Source organism: Oratosquilla oratoria, chromosome 43 (genome assembly GCF_046742065.1).
Source record: "Oratosquilla oratoria isolate Oo_2021 chromosome 43, ASM4674206v1, whole genome shotgun sequence".
In the NCBI taxonomy this organism is placed as follows: Eukaryota; Metazoa; Arthropoda; class Malacostraca; order Stomatopoda; family Squillidae; genus Oratosquilla; species Oratosquilla oratoria.
In genome coordinates, this window is record NC_134819.1 from 10,843,244 (window position 1) to 10,861,956 (window position 18,713).

The 18,713-nt window shown below is 39.0% G+C and overlaps 1 protein-coding gene across 1 annotated transcript in view; it reads left to right on the forward strand.

Annotated features, from left to right (window-relative positions):
- Positions 1 to 18,713, forward strand: part of LOC143021935 (decapping and exoribonuclease protein-like) — a 153,553-nt gene that overhangs the window by 108,246 nt on the left and 26,594 nt on the right. The window contains exon 5 of the mRNA XM_076179826.1: positions 6,842 to 6,937. Coding sequence (XP_076035941.1) covers positions 6,842 to 6,937 — 96 coding nt within the window. The remainder of the gene's footprint in view (positions 1 to 6,841; positions 6,938 to 18,713) is intronic.

Consider the following 18,713-nt stretch of genomic DNA (forward strand, 5'->3'; position numbering starts at 1 on the left):
AAGTGACATGGAATGAAATAATGAATCACTTTAGAAATCTCGATGTCAGAAAATCGCATGGACCAGATGAAATGGCAAACTGGACTTTTAGAGAAGCAGGAATGAACTAACAGACAAAATGCATAGTCTAAAAAGCAGTTCATTGAAAGAAGAAAAAGTTTCAGAAGATTGGAAAAGAGCAAATATAGTACCAATATCTAAAGGGGGAAACAAGGAAGACCCTACTAACTATAGACCACTCTCTCTTACAAGTACGATAGCTAAAATTTGTGAAAGAATCATGAAAACTAGATGGGTAAGGCATCTGAAAAAAAAAAACACACTAAATCCAAGGCAATTTGGATTTAGAGAAAGACGATCATGCATCACAAACTTAGTATGTTTCTGTTCAAAGCTAATAGATGTAATACAAGAAAGAGATGAATGGGCTGATTGTGCATTTCCAGGCCTGAAAAAAGCTTTTGATAAAGTGCCACATAAAAAATTGCTAAAGAAATTTATGGTGCAGCGAATTAGTCCCCTCTTACTGTGTTACATAACGTAAACAAACGTGGGAGGGGAAGAATGTACTGAGTACTTGATGCCAAGTTTATTTGACGATAGGAAAGAAGGCTTTCTCCTTTACAAGAGGCATTTTCCTCTTCACATTAAGGGTGCTGCCATTGAAACTTTTGGGGGCAGAAGAAATTTTAGAGGAGATGAAAACTGCAAAAACATAGAATGGTGCTAGTTACTAACAGCTACAAGCTAAACGTAAGAATATAAAAAAATTACAAAGAATCTGAACATAATGTAAGAAGCTTAAGACTAATTCTTACGAACATGCAGACACTGTAACATAACAACTACTGTATAACATAATTTGGCTCAAAACAACTTACTGAGTTGGCCACAAAAAACGGGGTATTAGTACCTTGGGTTTCAGACCTAAACTAAAAACCTAGACATAAAACGTGATGTCACAAACGGCAACAGGTCTTTACACAGTTTGCTTATTCCTAATTTAAAGCAAACATCGTACAAATAATGGGATGTTATCTTGCATCACAGCTTGCAGACAACTTACAAAGGTAGAGATTTGAACAGAAGTGGTCTCTGTTCGAAATACAGTTAAAATTAAAACATTACAGAAAACAAAACTGATGCCCTCTCCATGGGGAAACGGGCTTAAGACAAAATATATGAAAAAATGGAGATACACAGAATTATAAAAAGGCCCCGTTACTGCTCGTAACGACACAAAATTAGAAGCTGCAGGAGGAATACAGGGCAAACTGCTGAAGTAGATGGAAGACTTCTTGCATGAAAGAAAAATGAGAGTATTGATAAAAAACAAACACTCTAATTGGGATGAAGTGATTAGTGGAGTTCCACAAGGAACAGTTCTGGCCCCAATAATGTTTGCTATATATAATAAATATATATTAATGATATGGATGAAGGAATTGAAAGTTATATGAGCTTCTTTGCGGACGATGCAAAATTGTTGAAAGAAGTGAACACTGTAGAAGATAGTTGCTACAGAGTGATCACAAGAAAGTATGGGAATGGAGTAGAAAGTGGGAGATGGAATTCAATATAAAGAAGTGTAGTATAATGAAATTTGGAAAAAGCAAGAAAAGAATAGATCATATAAATTGGGAAAGAAAGTAAAAAAGTAGAAAATGGGAAGGACCTGGGAGTCATTATTATTAATATGTCCCCTGAGAAACATATAAACAACATTTTTGGAGAAACCTATAATTTAATAAGAACAATCAAAGTGGCATTTACATACCTGGAGAAAGAAATGATGAAGAAAATACCGGTTACTTTGATAAGACCAAAATTGGAGTATGCAGCAACAACGTGGTCACCAAGTACAAATAAATGTATGACAAAACTTGAGACAATACAAAGAGCAATTACGAAATTGGCACCAACACTCTCAGAACTATCATATGAAGAGAGACTAGCAAAACTTGACAGTAGAGCAAAGAAGAGAGAGAGGAGACTTGATAACTATTTTTAGATTCATGAAAGGCATAGAAACTATTGATAGAGAGGATCTAATAAAATGGGATAGTAGAGATACAAGAGGACATGGAAAGAAAATCAAGAAAGACAGTTATAGAAGAGACCTAAAAAAGAACAGCTTTCCCCACAGGGTAATAGATGTTTTGAACAAGTTAGATGAGAAAGTGGTGTGTGCAAAAACAATACACGAATTTAAAAACTGTAGATAAAACGAGATATGAAAACGGGACACAATGAGCATAGCTCCCCTTCCCATAAAATACAACTAGGTAGATGCAACTAGGTAAATACAGGGTGTTGAATGTCTGGAACAAATTGGACGAAGCAGTAGTGTGTGCAAAAACCACACAAGAATTTAAGAACAAACTACATGCTGAGAAATTCAAAGACTGGTCACTACAAGCATAGCTCCCCTTCCCATATAATACAACTAGGTAAATACTAGGTAAATACACGCATGCCTTTGAGGCTATGGGAGTAAATTTAGAAAGATCACATGTCTAACGGATGTGAAGACATCAGTTTTCCATATATATGTATAAATTGTGGAATAGCTTAGGTGATATAGTCCAAGCTCAAACAATACATGAGATCAAATGTAAATATGATCTCATGGTTGTGTTGGCATTGCGTGAAACTAAGTTGAAAGGGAGGGGCCAGTTTGAGTTTGGGAGTGTAGTTGGGAGGGTGTCAAGAGTGAAGAGAGGACGATGGGAGAGATAAATGTGGGTAAATGTAAGGTGGTGAGATGTACAAGGGGAGAGGATGGCAGCAAAGTCGAAACGAATGTTAAGGGAGAGAGACTAGAAGAAGTGGGATCCAATGAGCATTGCTCCTTTCCTGTATACTACAATTAGGTAAATACACCTCATCCATCCAAGACTGGAATATGCATTTGGTATGGTATACAGAGGGGAGAAAGTAAATGTGGGTAAAATTGAAGTGAAATGTACTAAGTGTGAGGGTGTCAGTGTAAGTTGGAAGTAATATCTAAAAGAGAGAGGTTAGAGGAAGTGGGTAGTTTTAAATATTTTGTGGATGGAAATAAATTATAGAGGGGAAACAAGTCTTGGGGGAGTGAAAAAGGTTATGAGAAATATCTTGAGATAGACACAAAGAAAATATTTTTTGAAAGGGTGATTGTGCTACATTATGGGGCAGAAAATTTGAATGTAAGAGAGATAGAAAGGAGAAATTTAAATGTAAGAGAAGTATGGTGGGATTACAAGAATGGATAGAGTAAGAAGTGAAGAAGAGAGAGGGGTGGAAAAAAAGCTGGGAGATAGGGTTCTTTGAACTGATCAAGCTCACATAAGGTATGTTACCCTGATCACCTTAAAGGTTCACCATTGGTCTGGTTTTGATGCATGAAATAAATAATTTTCTTTCTTCAAATCTCAAACAAGTTCACCCCCCCCCCCGAGGCCCAGTACTTTGATGTAGTGGGGGGGGCTTCTATGTAGCAAGGACAGGCTGAGCTGTGCCAGCCAGGTGCAACCATACTGGAGAGGTCAGCCCTAAGCTACCAGACAAAAACTGAGCCAAAAGTCTTTTTGTTGACGACCCTAGCTTGTCTTTGACCATGGACTGGAATACTCATAGGTTTTGTCACCCTCATCCTATGACAGTTGTTTTAGGATGAGGTTTTTGGGGTAGTGAATAGATAGGGGGTTCCTCACCCTTTTCCTTTGTGAATTCCCCTATCCCTATCCTTCATCTCCTTTTTCACCATCTTTCTCTAATACTTGTTAAGGAAGGTTCTGGTATCTTGGTGCCTTCCAAGCTACATGTCTTAACCCAGTCAAGTGGGGATGTATAAAGTATAAAGTATAAAGTATAAAGTCCAGTATGAGACACCAATTGGAAAGAGTGACCATGTACTCATTGAAACTATACTAAAGGAAGAAATAGACATAGAGAGGAACGAAAAGCATAGGAAAGGAAGACTGAGGTACAACAAAACAGACTTTACAAAACTAAAGACATTCTTCCGGAATGCAAACTGGGAAATATTTTACAGGGAAGAAACAGCAGTGGAAGAGAAATGGAATATATTGATGGAAAACTACAATGAAGGGGTAAACAGGCATGTACCAAGACAAAAGCGAGAGAGAGAGAGTACATTAAATGTTGGTTCAACAAAAGATGCAGTGAGGCAAAAGACAGAAGGGACAAAGCTTGGAAAAAGTGGAGAAAAGACAAAAAACAAAGCAAATGGCAAATTTATGTTAACTATAGAAATGAGTATGTTAATGTGAGAAGAGAGGAGAAAAGGAACCATGAGAAGGATATTATAGACAAATGCAAAGAGCAACCCAAACTATTCTATCGGTATGTGAATGGTAAACTTAAAAACAAACAGGAATTGGTGAAACTATGCCAAGGAAACATAAAATACACAGAAGATTTAGAGATGGCCGAAGTCATGAACAATCACTTTAAATCTGTTTTCACCAGAGAGAAAATACCAAATTGTGACATAGACAAAAACAAGAAATCTCCCCTCATGAATGAGTTTACAGCATCACTAAAGGAAATATCAGAACATTTATCAAGGCTGGATGTCAGAAAATCACATGGCCCGGACGGTATTGCAAATTGGATTCTAAAGGAGTGCAAAGAAGAACTAACAGACAAAATACACATCTTAATAAACAGCTCACTCAAAGAAGGAAAGATACCCGAGGACTGGAAAAACGCTAACATTGTACCAATACACAAAGGAGGAAACAAAGAAGAACCCACCAACTATAGGCCAGTATCACTAACAAGCACCATAGCCAAAATTTGTGAGAAAATAATCAAGAATAGATGGGTAAAACATCTGGAAGACAATGACATATTAAACCCAAGACAATTCGGATTCAGACATGCTCCACAAACTTAATATGCTTTTACTCAAGACTAATAGACATAGTGCAAGAAAGAAATGGATGGGCTGATTGTGCATTCCTAGACTTGCAAAAAGCCTTTGACAAAGTACCACACAGAAAACTACTAAAAAAACTGGAACACATAGGAGGAATACAGGGAAACCTACTAAAATGGATAGAGGACTTTCTGACTGGTAGAAAGATGAGAGTAGTGCTCAGAGAAAAATATTCAGACTGGAAAGAGGTGATCAGTGGAGTACCGCAAGGATCTGTGCTGGCACCAATAATGTTTGCTATCTATATGAATGACATGGATGAGGACGTGAACTGCTACATGAGCTTCTTTGCCGATGACGCCAAACTGCTAAGGAAAATAGAAACTGATGAGGACTGTGAAGCACTGCAAGCAGACCTAAATAGGGTATGGAACTGGAGTCAGAAATGGGAAGTGGACTTTAATACTAAGAAGTGTAGCATAATGGAGTTTGGAAAAAGCAAAAACAGAATATCAGGAAAATATACAATTGGAACCAAAGAAGTAAAGAAAGTAGGATCCGAAAAAGATTTGGGAGTAATTATCACGAACGACTTGTCCTATGATATACAGATTAACAAAATTGTCGGGGAGACTTACAACTTGCTAAGATCAATAAAAGTGGCGTTTACATACTTGGACGAAGACATGATGAAAAAAATATTGGTTACATTGATAAGGCCTAGATTAGAGTATGCAGCGACATTGTGGTCCCCCAGTACCAAAAAGAATATAAAGAAAATAGAAAGAATCCAAAGAGCAGCTACAAAAATGGCACCTGCACTTGCAAACCTATCATACGAAGAGAGATTGGCTAAACTGGAGCTACCGACACTGGAGCAAAGAAGAGAGAGAGGTGACCTATTGACCATCTACAGAATCATGAAAGGCACAGAGGTACTCGATAGTGAGAACTTACTTAACTGGGACAAAAGAAACACAAGAGGACATGGAAAGAAAATAAAAAAACATAGCTATAGAAGAGAACTGAAGAAAAACAGTTTTCCTCATAGAGTTTTGGACACTTGGAACAAACTGGACAATGGAATAGTATGCGCAAAAACCATTCATGAGTTTAAAAACAAACTAGACACTGCAAGATACAAAGGCGGGACATCACGAGCATAGCTCCCCTTCCCGCAAAATACAACTAGGTAAATACAACTAGGTAAATACAAGTTAAAAGAGATTCACCCCTTGGTGAACCCTTGGAAGTGTCCTTCTTTAGACAGAAGGTCAAGTATTGTTCTAACAAGATTGAGAATTGGCCATTCCTACATTACCCATAAATTTTTGATGGCAAGTGGAGCAGAAAGGCTGGCCCCCCAATGTCCCACTTGCCAAGTAGTTTTTACAATAAAACATATTTTAATTCAGTGCCCTGCATTCTCTAATAAGCGCAGGGCAAATTTTTTTAACAAATTTATCTTTTAAACAAATTTTAGGGGAGGAAGCTCATGTGAAGAATGTTGTAAAGTTTTTAAAAGACAACAATTTATTTTATGAAATTTAAAATTGTGTATATAAATGCTTGTGAGTGTATGTTGTTGTGATGTGTTTTTGTGAATGTTTATCGATTTTACTGTTTTACTTGAATTTTTATCTATATAAGATAAATATGTGCTGAATGGCCTACCAGCTCCGGCGCTTGGCCTTCAAGCCAAAAATTTCATAAATCAAATCAAATAAAACAAGTTCACAAGAGGCTTTCGAAATGTTTCTCTCGCACATCCTTTGTTCTTGTCATCCTTGTTGCCTCAAGGTAGATAACTTTTTTTTCTTTTTTTTCTTTTGTGTACTTTACTATTTTCTCTTTTCACATGTCAACTCCCTAAATCTCCAGCCATAGTATTACAAATGATTGCTTGAAAATTTTATTTAATACTGTTGCAATAGAAATTTGTTCTTATATTTTCAGATTAAGAGCAAATGTAGTCTGTGGACAACATATTCTCACCATACTGGCAATGACACCTTTCATGGGGCATATCCCATGGACCATATGTGCCACCAAGTATGTGTCAATTTTTTTGGTTATTTTGGTTAGGATTTTTTTTTTTTTTTTTTTTTTTTTTTTTTTCTAGTAGCACACCAAAATTCACATTCATTAGTGCAAGCTGTTTAATTGTGATTATAGGTGAAATTGAACATAGTATGTACAAGCAGATTTTGGAAATACTTCCTATTGTTTTGTTCTTTACTGAGGTGTGTTGAATTGGTTAAAGAGGGGGTTCCAAATCATACTTGAATATGATTGGAATCTGTTGAATATAATATTAATTTTATTTACTCTAGGGCAGTGGTTCTTAACCTGGGGTGCCTGTACCCCCAAGGGGAACAAAACCTTAATCCTAGGGGTATGAGACATGATAGCCAGTGCAATGGTACTGTATATTTACCATGAGAAATCATAATGTGCATTCATTGTATCCTACAAACTGACTTTCTCAATTTGAAAAAAAACAAAAAAAAAGTATCTTTGTTCAGTAATACTTACATACATACATACATACATATACCTAGAGATGCAACTAAAAAAAGAATGTGCTGTTTAAGAAAAAGTTGTTGTTTTTTGTTGTTGTTTTTTTGCAAAAAAAAAAATTGACAAAAAAAAACATGGATATTTTTGTTCGTTTTTTTTTTATATATTTTGTTTTAAAATAACTCAGCAAGGAAAAGAACCATATTACAATAATTTTTCTATGTTAGAATATCAAATAAATCAGTATTCCCCTCACATAAGGTCTTCTATGGTGTTAGGGCACTTCCATTTTCTGTGGTTTCTTGTTTTGATGTGTTTTGTTTATTTTACAATGGACAAATGCCCCACTTAGTTTTGGCACAGTTTTAAAAATGTTTCGGACAAGAATAGCAACTCAACCAGTATTCTTTTTTATTACATTTTTGAGTCTGTTGTTGTTGTTGTTGTCGTTCCCTAGACTGTCTGTCCGAGCAGTCCCGTCTCCCCAAGGAAGGCCACAGCCGAAACTGGGTTTTCCCACAAATCCTTTATAGAGTGTATGTTGTGTTGTTTGCGTGCATGATTGTGTATAATGCAGTCTTCCATTATGTGTTGTATGGTATGGGGTGAAGTGTTACATCCTGGGCAGCTGTTCACAACACGGTCGTCCAGCCTCTTCTGGTAGCTTAGAAGTGCTGGGTGGTGACCGCATCGCAGTCTGGCCAAGTGGACTCTGTCCTTACGTGGGAGAGAGGATTCAGAAGGGTGGATATCAGGGGGTCTGGCATGTAGCAGTGTGTTGTCTTTCAGTGTGTTAATGGAGCGGTGAGTGATATGATTATGAATATGTTTCCGGAGGCTGGTATTTGGTGGTTGTGGAGGAAGAGAAGAGAGTATCTGTGTGTAATAAAGGTCTATGGGTGTAGTTTTAATGTTTCTTGGAGTGTGTGGGTGTTCTGCTATGTAGTGTAGCGGGTGTGATGTGTTTGTGGTGGCTGCAGCAAGTGTTTGTGTGCCTCTCATGTCGAGGTGGTCCTTGACTTTGAGGACTTTTGTTTCATGGTGTAAATGGTCTGTAGGTGATGTATTTGTGCAGCCTGTAATTGTTTTTAGGGCTTTGTTTTGTATGATTTGAAGGGTGTTGTGGTGTGTCTCACTGAGATTAGGAGCCCATGCAGGACTCGCATAATTCATCACTGAGCGTATGCATTGTTTGTATATTGTTATATTAGTTTCTTTGTTTTGTCCAAATGTTGTTCCAGTGATTGACTTGAGTGCGTTAAGTCTAGGTGTGCATTTGTTTTTTATGTTTGTGAGGTGTTGTTTGAAAGACATGGATGTATCGTATGTTACACCAAGAATTTTCGGTGTGTTTGTGTGTGGTATTAGAGTGTTGTTGATGTAGAGATGAGGTATGTATTTGTGTTCTTTTGTCCAGTTGGTGAGAAGTGTTGCTGTAGATTTGGTTGGAGCTATTTTGAGTCTGTTTGTGATGAACCATGTGTTGAGTGTGTTAAGGTAAGGCTGGATTATTTCTGCAGCTTTGTCTGTGTTACGATGTGTGCATGTGATAGTTATGTCGTCTGCGTAGGAAGAGATTTGTATTTCTGAGGTGTCTGGCGTGGGTAAGTCATGCATGTATAGATTAAATAATGTGGGGGATAGAACTGAGCCCTGTGGTACTCCGTTCTTAATGTTTCTGATGTGCGATGATTGGCCATTATATGACACATGAGCATTCCTGCCTGCCAGATAATTGGCCAGCCATCTTTTGGTGTTATTGTGCATGTCTGTGTTATATATTTTATTTGTTAGGTTGTGGCGGGGGATAGCACCAAAAGCTTTACTAATGTCCAATGTTATAAGAAGTGTTCTGTGGTGGGGCCTATCTGAATTGATGCCATCTAAAATTCTTTGTGTGAGGTTTGTCAGAAGAGTGTTTGTGGAGTGTAGTGGCCTAAAACCGTGTTGTGAGTCAGCAAGGGGAATATATGGTGTGACAAGTTTAAGTATTAGGCGTTCAATGACTTTAGAGGGGGTGCAGAGAAGTGTGATTGGGCGGTGCGATGTTGGGATTGTTGGGTCTTTGTTCGGTTTTGGAATGGTGATTATTTTACCATGCTTCCAGATGTCGGGTATAGTGTTGTGTGAATAGCTGTAGTTTGCAATGTTTGTGAGTGCGTGTATACCTTGTGGTCCAATGTGTTTTAGGTGGATGTTGCTTATGTTATCAGGGCCACAGGCAGATGAGTGCTTGAGACTATGCATTATGAGTTTTGTCTGACTGTCTATGAAGGGTGTATAGTCTGAGTCTGTGGGAAAGTCTTTCTTACGTCGAATGGTGCGTCGGTCGTCAGGGTGAGATGTAAGATGGCTCGTCTGTGCGAAATGACGTATGAGTGCGTTTGCTTGTTGTCTGTTTGAGGGTAGATTATCTGTTGTTGTGATTATTGCTGCGTGAGAGCGTGTAGTGTTAGTGTTGGATAGTGTGATGCTGTTGAGTGTTTTGTACAATTTGCTGGTGTTTGTTTTGTGATCAAGTGTATTGATAAAGTTTTGCCAATTTTGTGTTTTTTGTTCATGTATTTTATTGGCAATCACAGTGTTTAGTGTTTGTATTTGGTCTGCTATGTTTTGAGGGATAGGTGTGGGGGTATCGTGTTTAAGTGTGTCACGTTGTCTGATGAGGCCTTGGATTTCTGGTGTGAAGTTGGGGTTGTGTGATTTTCTGTTGCCTCTAGGGATGTATCTCTTGTCTGCATTTTGTATGATTGTATTAAAAGCGTGCACAGCATTGTTTATGTTTGTGATTGGTGTACTGTTAAGTGTTTCAAAATGTTGTTCTGTCTCTTCATTAAAGGCTTCCCAGTTAGCTCTCTTGTAATTGGTGTAAGTGTGTCTGTGGCCAGCTGGGGTGCATCTTGTTTTGGTGGTGATGATGATTGGAAGGTGGTCAGAACCAACCGCTCCGACCACTCTCCATGATGTTGTTGGGGTTAGGCAGGGGGAGCAAAAGGTGATATCAGGAGAGGAGGGAGTGTAGAGGGCTTGGTATGGGATATGTGTATGATTATGCGTGTTGTTCATGATAGTCAATGAGTCGAATTGAGTCTGTATATCAAGCCCTCTGTCTGTGTCAGGGTTGTCGACAAACCAGGCAGACGACTTGGCGTTGAAGTCACCACCCATGATCAGGTTGGGGATTGAGGTTAGTTGGCTGAGTTGAGGTCTGAAGGTGTTTGGAACTGTGGGGGATGATTGGGGGGGAATGTACATGTTAACTATTGTTAGTGTTGAATTGTTGCCTGTGCGGATACGAATGGATTGGGTTTCAGTTGTGTTATCTGTGGTAGGGAGGAGAATTTTGGTTGTGGCACTTGTGTCCACAAAACAGATGGAATGGTGGATCAGGGTGATGAGTCCACCGCCATTGCCGTCAGTCCGGTCTTGTCTGATGGTGGTGTAATTATGAAATGATGGTGTTTTGTGTGAGTGTCTTAATTTTGTTTCTTGTAGAATTGCAATGTGTATGTTGTGTTGTTTGAGAAAGTGTTCAAGTTCATGTTTTTTAGTGTTAATTCCGTCAATGTTGTGTTGTAATATGTTGATGTTGTGTGTTTTGTATGTGTTGTTTGTTGCTGTTTGGGGTTGAGGTTGGGGTGGTAGTGGGGAAGGTGTAGGATCTGGGTCAGAGGGGGGAAAGGAGAGATCGGGGACAAAGGAAGGGGAGTACTAATCGGGGGTAAGGGCAAAGGGAAATTGGGAGTGGGTAAGGGTGTTGGCTGTGGTTGGGGAGGTGGGATTGGGGTTACTGGAGGGCAGGTAGAACATGTCCAAGTGTTTGTGTATTGGTTTGTGTCAGCAAGTGTTGTACAAGTGAGGTGGGCCCAGTTTTTGCACATATTGCACTGAACTGAGCCCTTTGTCTGTCTGCTCGAAGTAATGGGTTTAGAGCATGTTGGGCATGTGTATTTTGTGGTGGGCCCAGGATTGCTCTCTACATCTCCGGCTAAAAGTAGAAGAAGAGGGGTGATCGCCGGAAAATGACCCCTCAGTGCAGAAAAAACGTAACATTGTGTGTTGGAAAAAAAAAGGATTGTGGTACTCCCCCAGGTAGGCGTAGCTCCTCCTCGGGGATCGGTGCCATCTGCGTAGAGCTGATGGCCAGGGGTAGTTGCTGCTGTTTGGCCCCCAACTCTTGGGGTTGGGGGGTGGTCCCACGACGTAGACGTTGCAGCTCCAGGACCTTTTGAGTCTGTTCATTTACATGTTTTTTTTTTTTTTTTTTTTTTTTTTTTTTATTTACATTTTTTTTTTTTTTTTTTTTTTTTTTTTTTTTTTTTTTCTAAATAGTAACTACCTTAAAAAATGTGACAAACAGTGAAATACTCAAAATGGTGTAGCAGATGACACATTTTTCTTGACCTACTAATGACATCTATCACTCATATTTGACAAGTAATACGATTAATATACATTGCAGAGGAGAATGCAGGAATCCATTCACATAGTGGTCGATGGTAGACTAACAACCAGATTTAAGCTGTGAGTGGTGTTGAGTGCAGTGACAAACTAACCAAAACTAACTCGTATACTTATAAGTTATGTTATAACCCTATTATTAAATAAATTATTTTCATTTATTTATTCAGCAGAGGGCTTGTGATCCAATTATGTTATGTTAACTGTGATGAAAAAAAAGAAGTTTTTTAATCGTGTTTTTTTTTTATTAAAAAAAACTTGTTTTTTGTTTTGTTTTTTATCTCGTCCAAATTTGTTCAGATATTAAATATTTAGTATATAAAAACAGGTGCAAGTATGTTATTCATCCCTCCACATATGTGCATCTATCTTATTCAAAGAGGCATTAGACAGAGTATAAAAATAAACAAGTAGTTGATCATATAAAGTCACTGTAAGATGCTGCAAGCCTGCAACAAGTGTAGATACTGTATATGGTGCCAGTATGGCTGTTGGCTGTCTACCTTACAAAATTTACCTTTTATCTTAGCATACTCTTCAAAGATTAAACACTCCAATTTCCCATAGTGACCCTGGACATGGCCTAAACACAGATCCACCACTTGGACAGTGGAAAAGGGGCTAACATAGTAATGGGGGGAAACTGTTGTACTCCCCACCACCCATCAAGGCTCAGAGCTTACTTTCTACCTGACTTTTCACTTGCTATCCCTTAGCTTTAACCTACAATTATACATAACACAATTGAATCACAAGCCCTCTGCTGAATAAATAAATGAAAATAATTGATTTAATAATAGGGTTATAACATAACTTATAAGTATATAAGTTAGTTTTGGTTAGTTTGTCACCACTCACAGCTTGAAGCTGGTTGTTAGTCTACCATCAACCACTACGTAAATGGATTCCTGCATTGTCTCTCTCTCCTCTGCAACATATATTAATTGTATTACTTGTCAAATAAGAGTGATAGATGTCATTAGTAAGTCAAGAAAAATGTGTCGTCTGCTACACCATTTTGAGTATTTCGTTGTTTGTCACATTATTTAAGGTACATACATACCAGGGAGGTAGCCAAAAAAGGAAAAGGCATAAAATCACTCCCATCCATTCCATCCCTGAATACACTCCACACCCCTCCACCCTCCCTCTTTTCTTAGCACCTGGATGACGGGTCATCCCTGCACCTTGTCCACTGCCCTGGGTCAGAAGCATGTAAATGAACAGACACAAAAATGTGATAAAAAGAATACTGGGCGAGTTGCTATTCTTGTCTGAAACATTTTTAAAACTGTGCCAAAACTAAGTGGGGCAACTGTACATTGTAAAATAAGTAAAACACATCAAAACATGAAACCACAGAAAATGTACAGTGGCCGCGAAAAGTTTGGGCGCGTAACAAATGTAAACACTTGTGACATTTAAATAATCATTTAAAGACCTATAAATGGCTTATTACATACCTTATTTACCAAGCAATTTTCCTTTAAGCTTTATGACCTTCTCCAAACATGCCGGGATGCATCTTGCCAGGTTTTGTACGTGTTGAGGAATAATATTATCCCAAATATCCTGTATTTCTGTTTTTAGCTTAGCTGTTTTTTAATTATATGCCATATGTGCTCAATGGGATTTAGGTCTGGAGAACTTCCAGGCCATGTTTTGAAGTAATCAACACCACAGTCTTCTAACCATTGGGTAACAGACCGAGCTGTGTGAGCAGAGCTCCGTCCTGCATAAACCAACTAGCATTGCACTTTTCAAAACTTTCAGGCAGGTTATCACACAATAACTCGAAATAAGTGTGCTGATTTACTCTCTCATTTTGTGCAAGAAACACTAAATTGCCAACTCCACCAAATGCAAAGCATCCCCACACCATAACACTTGCAGCATGTTTCACCACTTTAGCTGTATAGTGAGGGTCATTAGGGTCAGACCCCCTGGGGCGCCACACACGCTTTGACCTGCAGCCCGACGACACCACAAACGTTGACTCATCACTCCACAATACTCGTTCCCAGTCTTCTAAGGACCAATCCTTATATTTCTTGCAAAATGCTATGCGATCACGTATGTTTTTTGCACTTTGGAGGGGAAGAACTTTAGCACAGCAACTACGGTATTGTAAATCTTTGGCTAAATGATCAAAAATACATCTTACAGACACACCATGCAGCAGTGCAGGGTTATTTTCTTTCAGTTTTCAAGCTGTGAGCGTTGGATCTTTATCTAACTGCCTCCTAATAACCGTAGAAGTACGATTTTATATCTTCCTTGGCCGACCAGAGCGATGCTTTGGAGTAGGAATGATGTTACTTCCTCCGTCTCGAAATTTCTTGGTCTACTTTTGCACTTGACGCACTCCAATTCCCACACAAGTAGCAATATCTTTACACTTATAACCCTCCTTATAGAGGGTTATGATTGTAACAACTGTGTCTCTTCCCAGCTCTTTACCACTTCCCATTACGGAGATATCAAGGCACAAAAACAGAGACCACCGCAAAAAAAAGACTACTCCCCGTGAGAGATGTTTAGAAACTGACTCCACGTGACATCGAGTGCGCCTAAACAGAGTTGCTAAGTAGTGTGTATTGTCTCGGCTAAATACGGGTACAAACGCTAGCATTGAAAAATAACTAAAAGTTTGGGCGGAAAGTTGTATTTTTTGCATGTTTTGAGTTTAGCTGAAAGTTGGGGAGCCTATAATTTTGTGCCCAAACTTTTTGCGGCCACTGTAAGTGCCCTAACACCATAGAAAACTTTAAGTGAGGGGTATACTGATTTATTTGATATTCTAACATAGAAAAATGATTGTAATATGGTTCTTTTCCTTGCTGAGTTATTTTAAAACAAAATGTTAAAAAAAAAAATATCCATGCTGAAAAGGAGAAGACGGGGGAGAAATCCCTTCAGGTTACGTAAATTTATTTCTCATACATACTTCCTCACCCCCATCCCCCACCCACTCCCCCTCAATACAAACATATGAAAAGGATTAGGGATACAAACTTTGCTGAGAAATTATTATATCATTTCTATAGTTAATATGTATATTCCATTACTGAACTCCTAGGAGTTCAGTAATGGAATATATATAATAATTTCTCAGCAAGGTTTATCACTAATCCTTTTCATATGTTTGGATTATAATTATATTGGATGGGGGTATGAGAATTTTTTTTTGGATAATCAAGGGGAAACAGACACTGAAAAAGGTTAAGAACCACTGCTCTAGGGGTAGATAAATTGGGGTCAACAATTAAATGAAGCAGCTTTGCTGTGGATATGCTGTGTCTTGCTGCATTGCTTCTGACCCAGGGCAGTGGGTGAGATGCAGGGATGGCCTGTCATCCAGGAAGAGCCAAGTAAAAAGGGAGGGAGGGATGGTGAATAGGAGAGGAGTATGTGGGGATGAGATAGGTGGGAGTGGATTTATGCATTTGACTTTGGCTACCTCACCTTGTAAGGGACAAAAAGCCCTTGGTGTATGTATATACTCTTGGAAGATAAAGAATTAGATGGATAGATGGGGTAAATGAGGCATTTAATGCTAGAGTAATGTCTGTCAAGTAGAGAAGAGAATTCAAAAGACAGGAGTCATGGAAGGAGATTATGAAGGGATGAAGGGATGACATGGCCTGAAATTATATTATTATTATTATTATTATTATTTTGAGTAGATCATCTCATAATGAAGTAGTGGGGGTAAACTAACTCTGACTCTTTGGTCCTGATGTGGAGATGCTGTGTATTGCCACATTGCTTTTGATCTGAGCAGTGTGGCATAGACAGATAACTCTTCATCCATGAGGTACCAGGATGAGATGTCTCATGAATGGGTATAGACGAAAGTGGGTGTGTGCTTTGAGCTGGCCTCTCCCAAGGTGGAGATGGCCTTATTGTATGTATGTATTGTGATCATGGTGATGATCACAATTATTATTATTGTTATATAATTAATATCATTATTATTATCATTAGCATCATCATTATTCTATGTGTATACGAAGGGCCTATTCTCCCTTACAAGGAAGGTATCCAAGTCAAAAAGGCAAGTACCCATTGTTGTGAAAAATACACAGACCTTATTACAAGGCTTTATTCAACATAAAATTTATACTATTCTCTGAAAACAGAGAGAGAGAAATGGTATAGGAATATCAAACACACAACATAAATATAACACACAAACCTGACATAATATAAGTAGACAACAGTATTTTATGCACATATACATAACTCATAAGAGTATAATACTGCACATATGTATTATATAACTCATATACATATAACTCATAACAATATGATACTGATGCTACAAACATACAGAATTGTTAATACACACCTTCATAAGAAGGATACTGGTTGAGTACTGACAGCAAGAAAACAACATGGCTGGCTATTAAATGTTTCCCACACAGTGTTGCCAGATCAATGATTACAGTACACAGTGTTGCCAGATCAATGACTACAATGCAGTACTACCATAAGATTCTCCCGCTACCAAAAAATATCTAGTACAGTCATTATAGATCCAGGCGGTTAGGTGGGCGATGTATACGACCAGACCTTCATTGCACAGGAGCCTCTTTACCAGGTTGGGCGGGGCCTGGAGGTCTTGAAATAGCATGCGGAACTGTGTCACCTGTTTCAGTAGGAGTAGCGTCAGTTGGCTCCCTTAGAGAGGCAGGGACATTTTCTGCAGCATCCACAGGGGTATCTTGGGCTCCTTCATTAATAGGGGCTAAGTGCGAAGTGGATACTGTAGTCTCTTCACTTCTTTGGTTGCAAACGTGGGCATAATGTGGATTTGCCTAAAGGAGCTCCAATTCTTCAACATGACACTTTAGGAGAACAGGTCCAGGATGACATAACCAAGAGGGCACTGAAGCTCCAGTAGAGGAGTGACATGAATAATTCAGTAGCCTCCCATGCGGGGTAGCATCCGTAGTCGTGCATAATAACGAATTAATGGAATGAAGAGCATCAGGTAGAACAGATTACCAACATTGAGTAGGTAGACCACAGGACTTTAGAGCCATTGTAATTGCTTTCCTTGGGGGTTGTAGCTTGTGGTTCTGCTGCAGGAAATTCCTGTACTAACCAAAAATTCTTGCAGTTCTTTGCTCAGGAAAGATGATCCCCTGTCTGAGTGAATGTAGGCAGGCATGCCAAAAATAGAAACAACTGATAAAGCTAATTACGGTCGAAGTACCAAGTAGTCATTTTTGCACAAGGGAACACAAAAGGAAATCCAGAGTATTCATCTACAATGTTTAGGAAATATCGATTTTTGTTGGTACTGGGCAAAGGTCCTTTGAAATCTATATTCAATTGCTCAAAAGGCTGAGTAGCTTTTATGAGATGAGTCTTTTCTGGCTGATGAAAATTTGTTTTAACTTCTGCTCATACCTTACATGATCTGGTCACCTATCGCACATCTTCCACTGAGTAGGACATATTCCTAGACTTAACAAAATGGTACAAGCGGGTGATTCCAGGAAGACACAAAGCCTAGTTGAGTGTTACTAGAGATTCCTGTCCATCACATGCTGCCCCACAATGGGACCTTGAGAATATATCAGGGAAAATGTTTTCTGGACCAGGTCGATACATATTCTCAAAATCATAGCAAGATAATTCTATTTGCCAACGTAATATCTTATCATTTTTTATCTTACTCTTATATTGCTTGTCAAACATAAACCTCACAGATCGCTGGTCAGTCTTTATAGTGAAATGCCTGCCCGTCAAGTAATGCCTCCAATGGCGAACTGCTTCAGTGATGGCCTGAGCTTCTTTTTCTATAGAAGCATAGCACTTCTCAGGTCCTTGCAGTGTTCTTGAAAAGAAGGCTACTGGACGTCCACCTTGGGAGAGAACTGCTGCAATAGCAACTTCTGAAGCATCAGTTTCTACTTCAAACGGCCGTGACTCATAGATTGCTTGAACTACTGAATTTTCGATGTCCTGCTTGAGAATGTTAAAGGCTGCTTCTGCTTTCTTGGTCACAGGGAATACAGTGGTGGTGCTCAGAGGGTGGATTTTGCTCGAATAATCATATATCCAGTGTGAGTAGTATGCATAAAGGACCAGGGTTCAATGGAGCGACTTTTTGTTATGAGGCACTGCCAATTCCCACAGGGGTTGAAGTCATTGAGGGTCTGGACATTTTTCACCACCTTCTACCACATAACTGAGAATGCTAAGTCGTTTTCTTGAAAATGTACACTTCTCCTTATTGTAACTTATGTTTTTCTTCTTGGCAGCCTCCAGGAACTCAGGTTAGCATCATGCTCCTCCTGAGTCATCCCACAAATGGTCACGTCATCCAAGTATGCATAAGTTCCAGTGAGTTGTTCCTCTTGAATAAATGAATCCATGATCCGCTGAAAGCAGGCTACTCTGTTGGTGACCCCAAAAGGAATACAAGTAAACTAGTACAGGTCACCACTGGCCTCAAATGCGGTGTAAGGTTTATCTTCTTCTCAAATGGAAACTTGATGATAGGCACTTTGTAAATCAATAGTGCTGAAAATTCTGTACCGGGCAATTTTATTAACTGTATCATTGATAAGAGGTAGGGGGTAGCTATCAAGCAACGTGAATTTATTGATAGTCTCTGAGTAGTCAATGGCCAATCGCCACTTTTTGAGTGCATCTTTCACAACAAAAACTTGCACGCCAGGGAGAATTACTAGGTTCTACTATGCCCTCCTTCAGCAATCTTTGAATTTCTTTCTCGACAAACATCCGGTCGTTGTATGAATAGCGGCGTGACCTTGCTGATATAGGGCAGCAGTCAGCTGTAAGGTTACCAAACAGCTTTGGTGGGTCCACC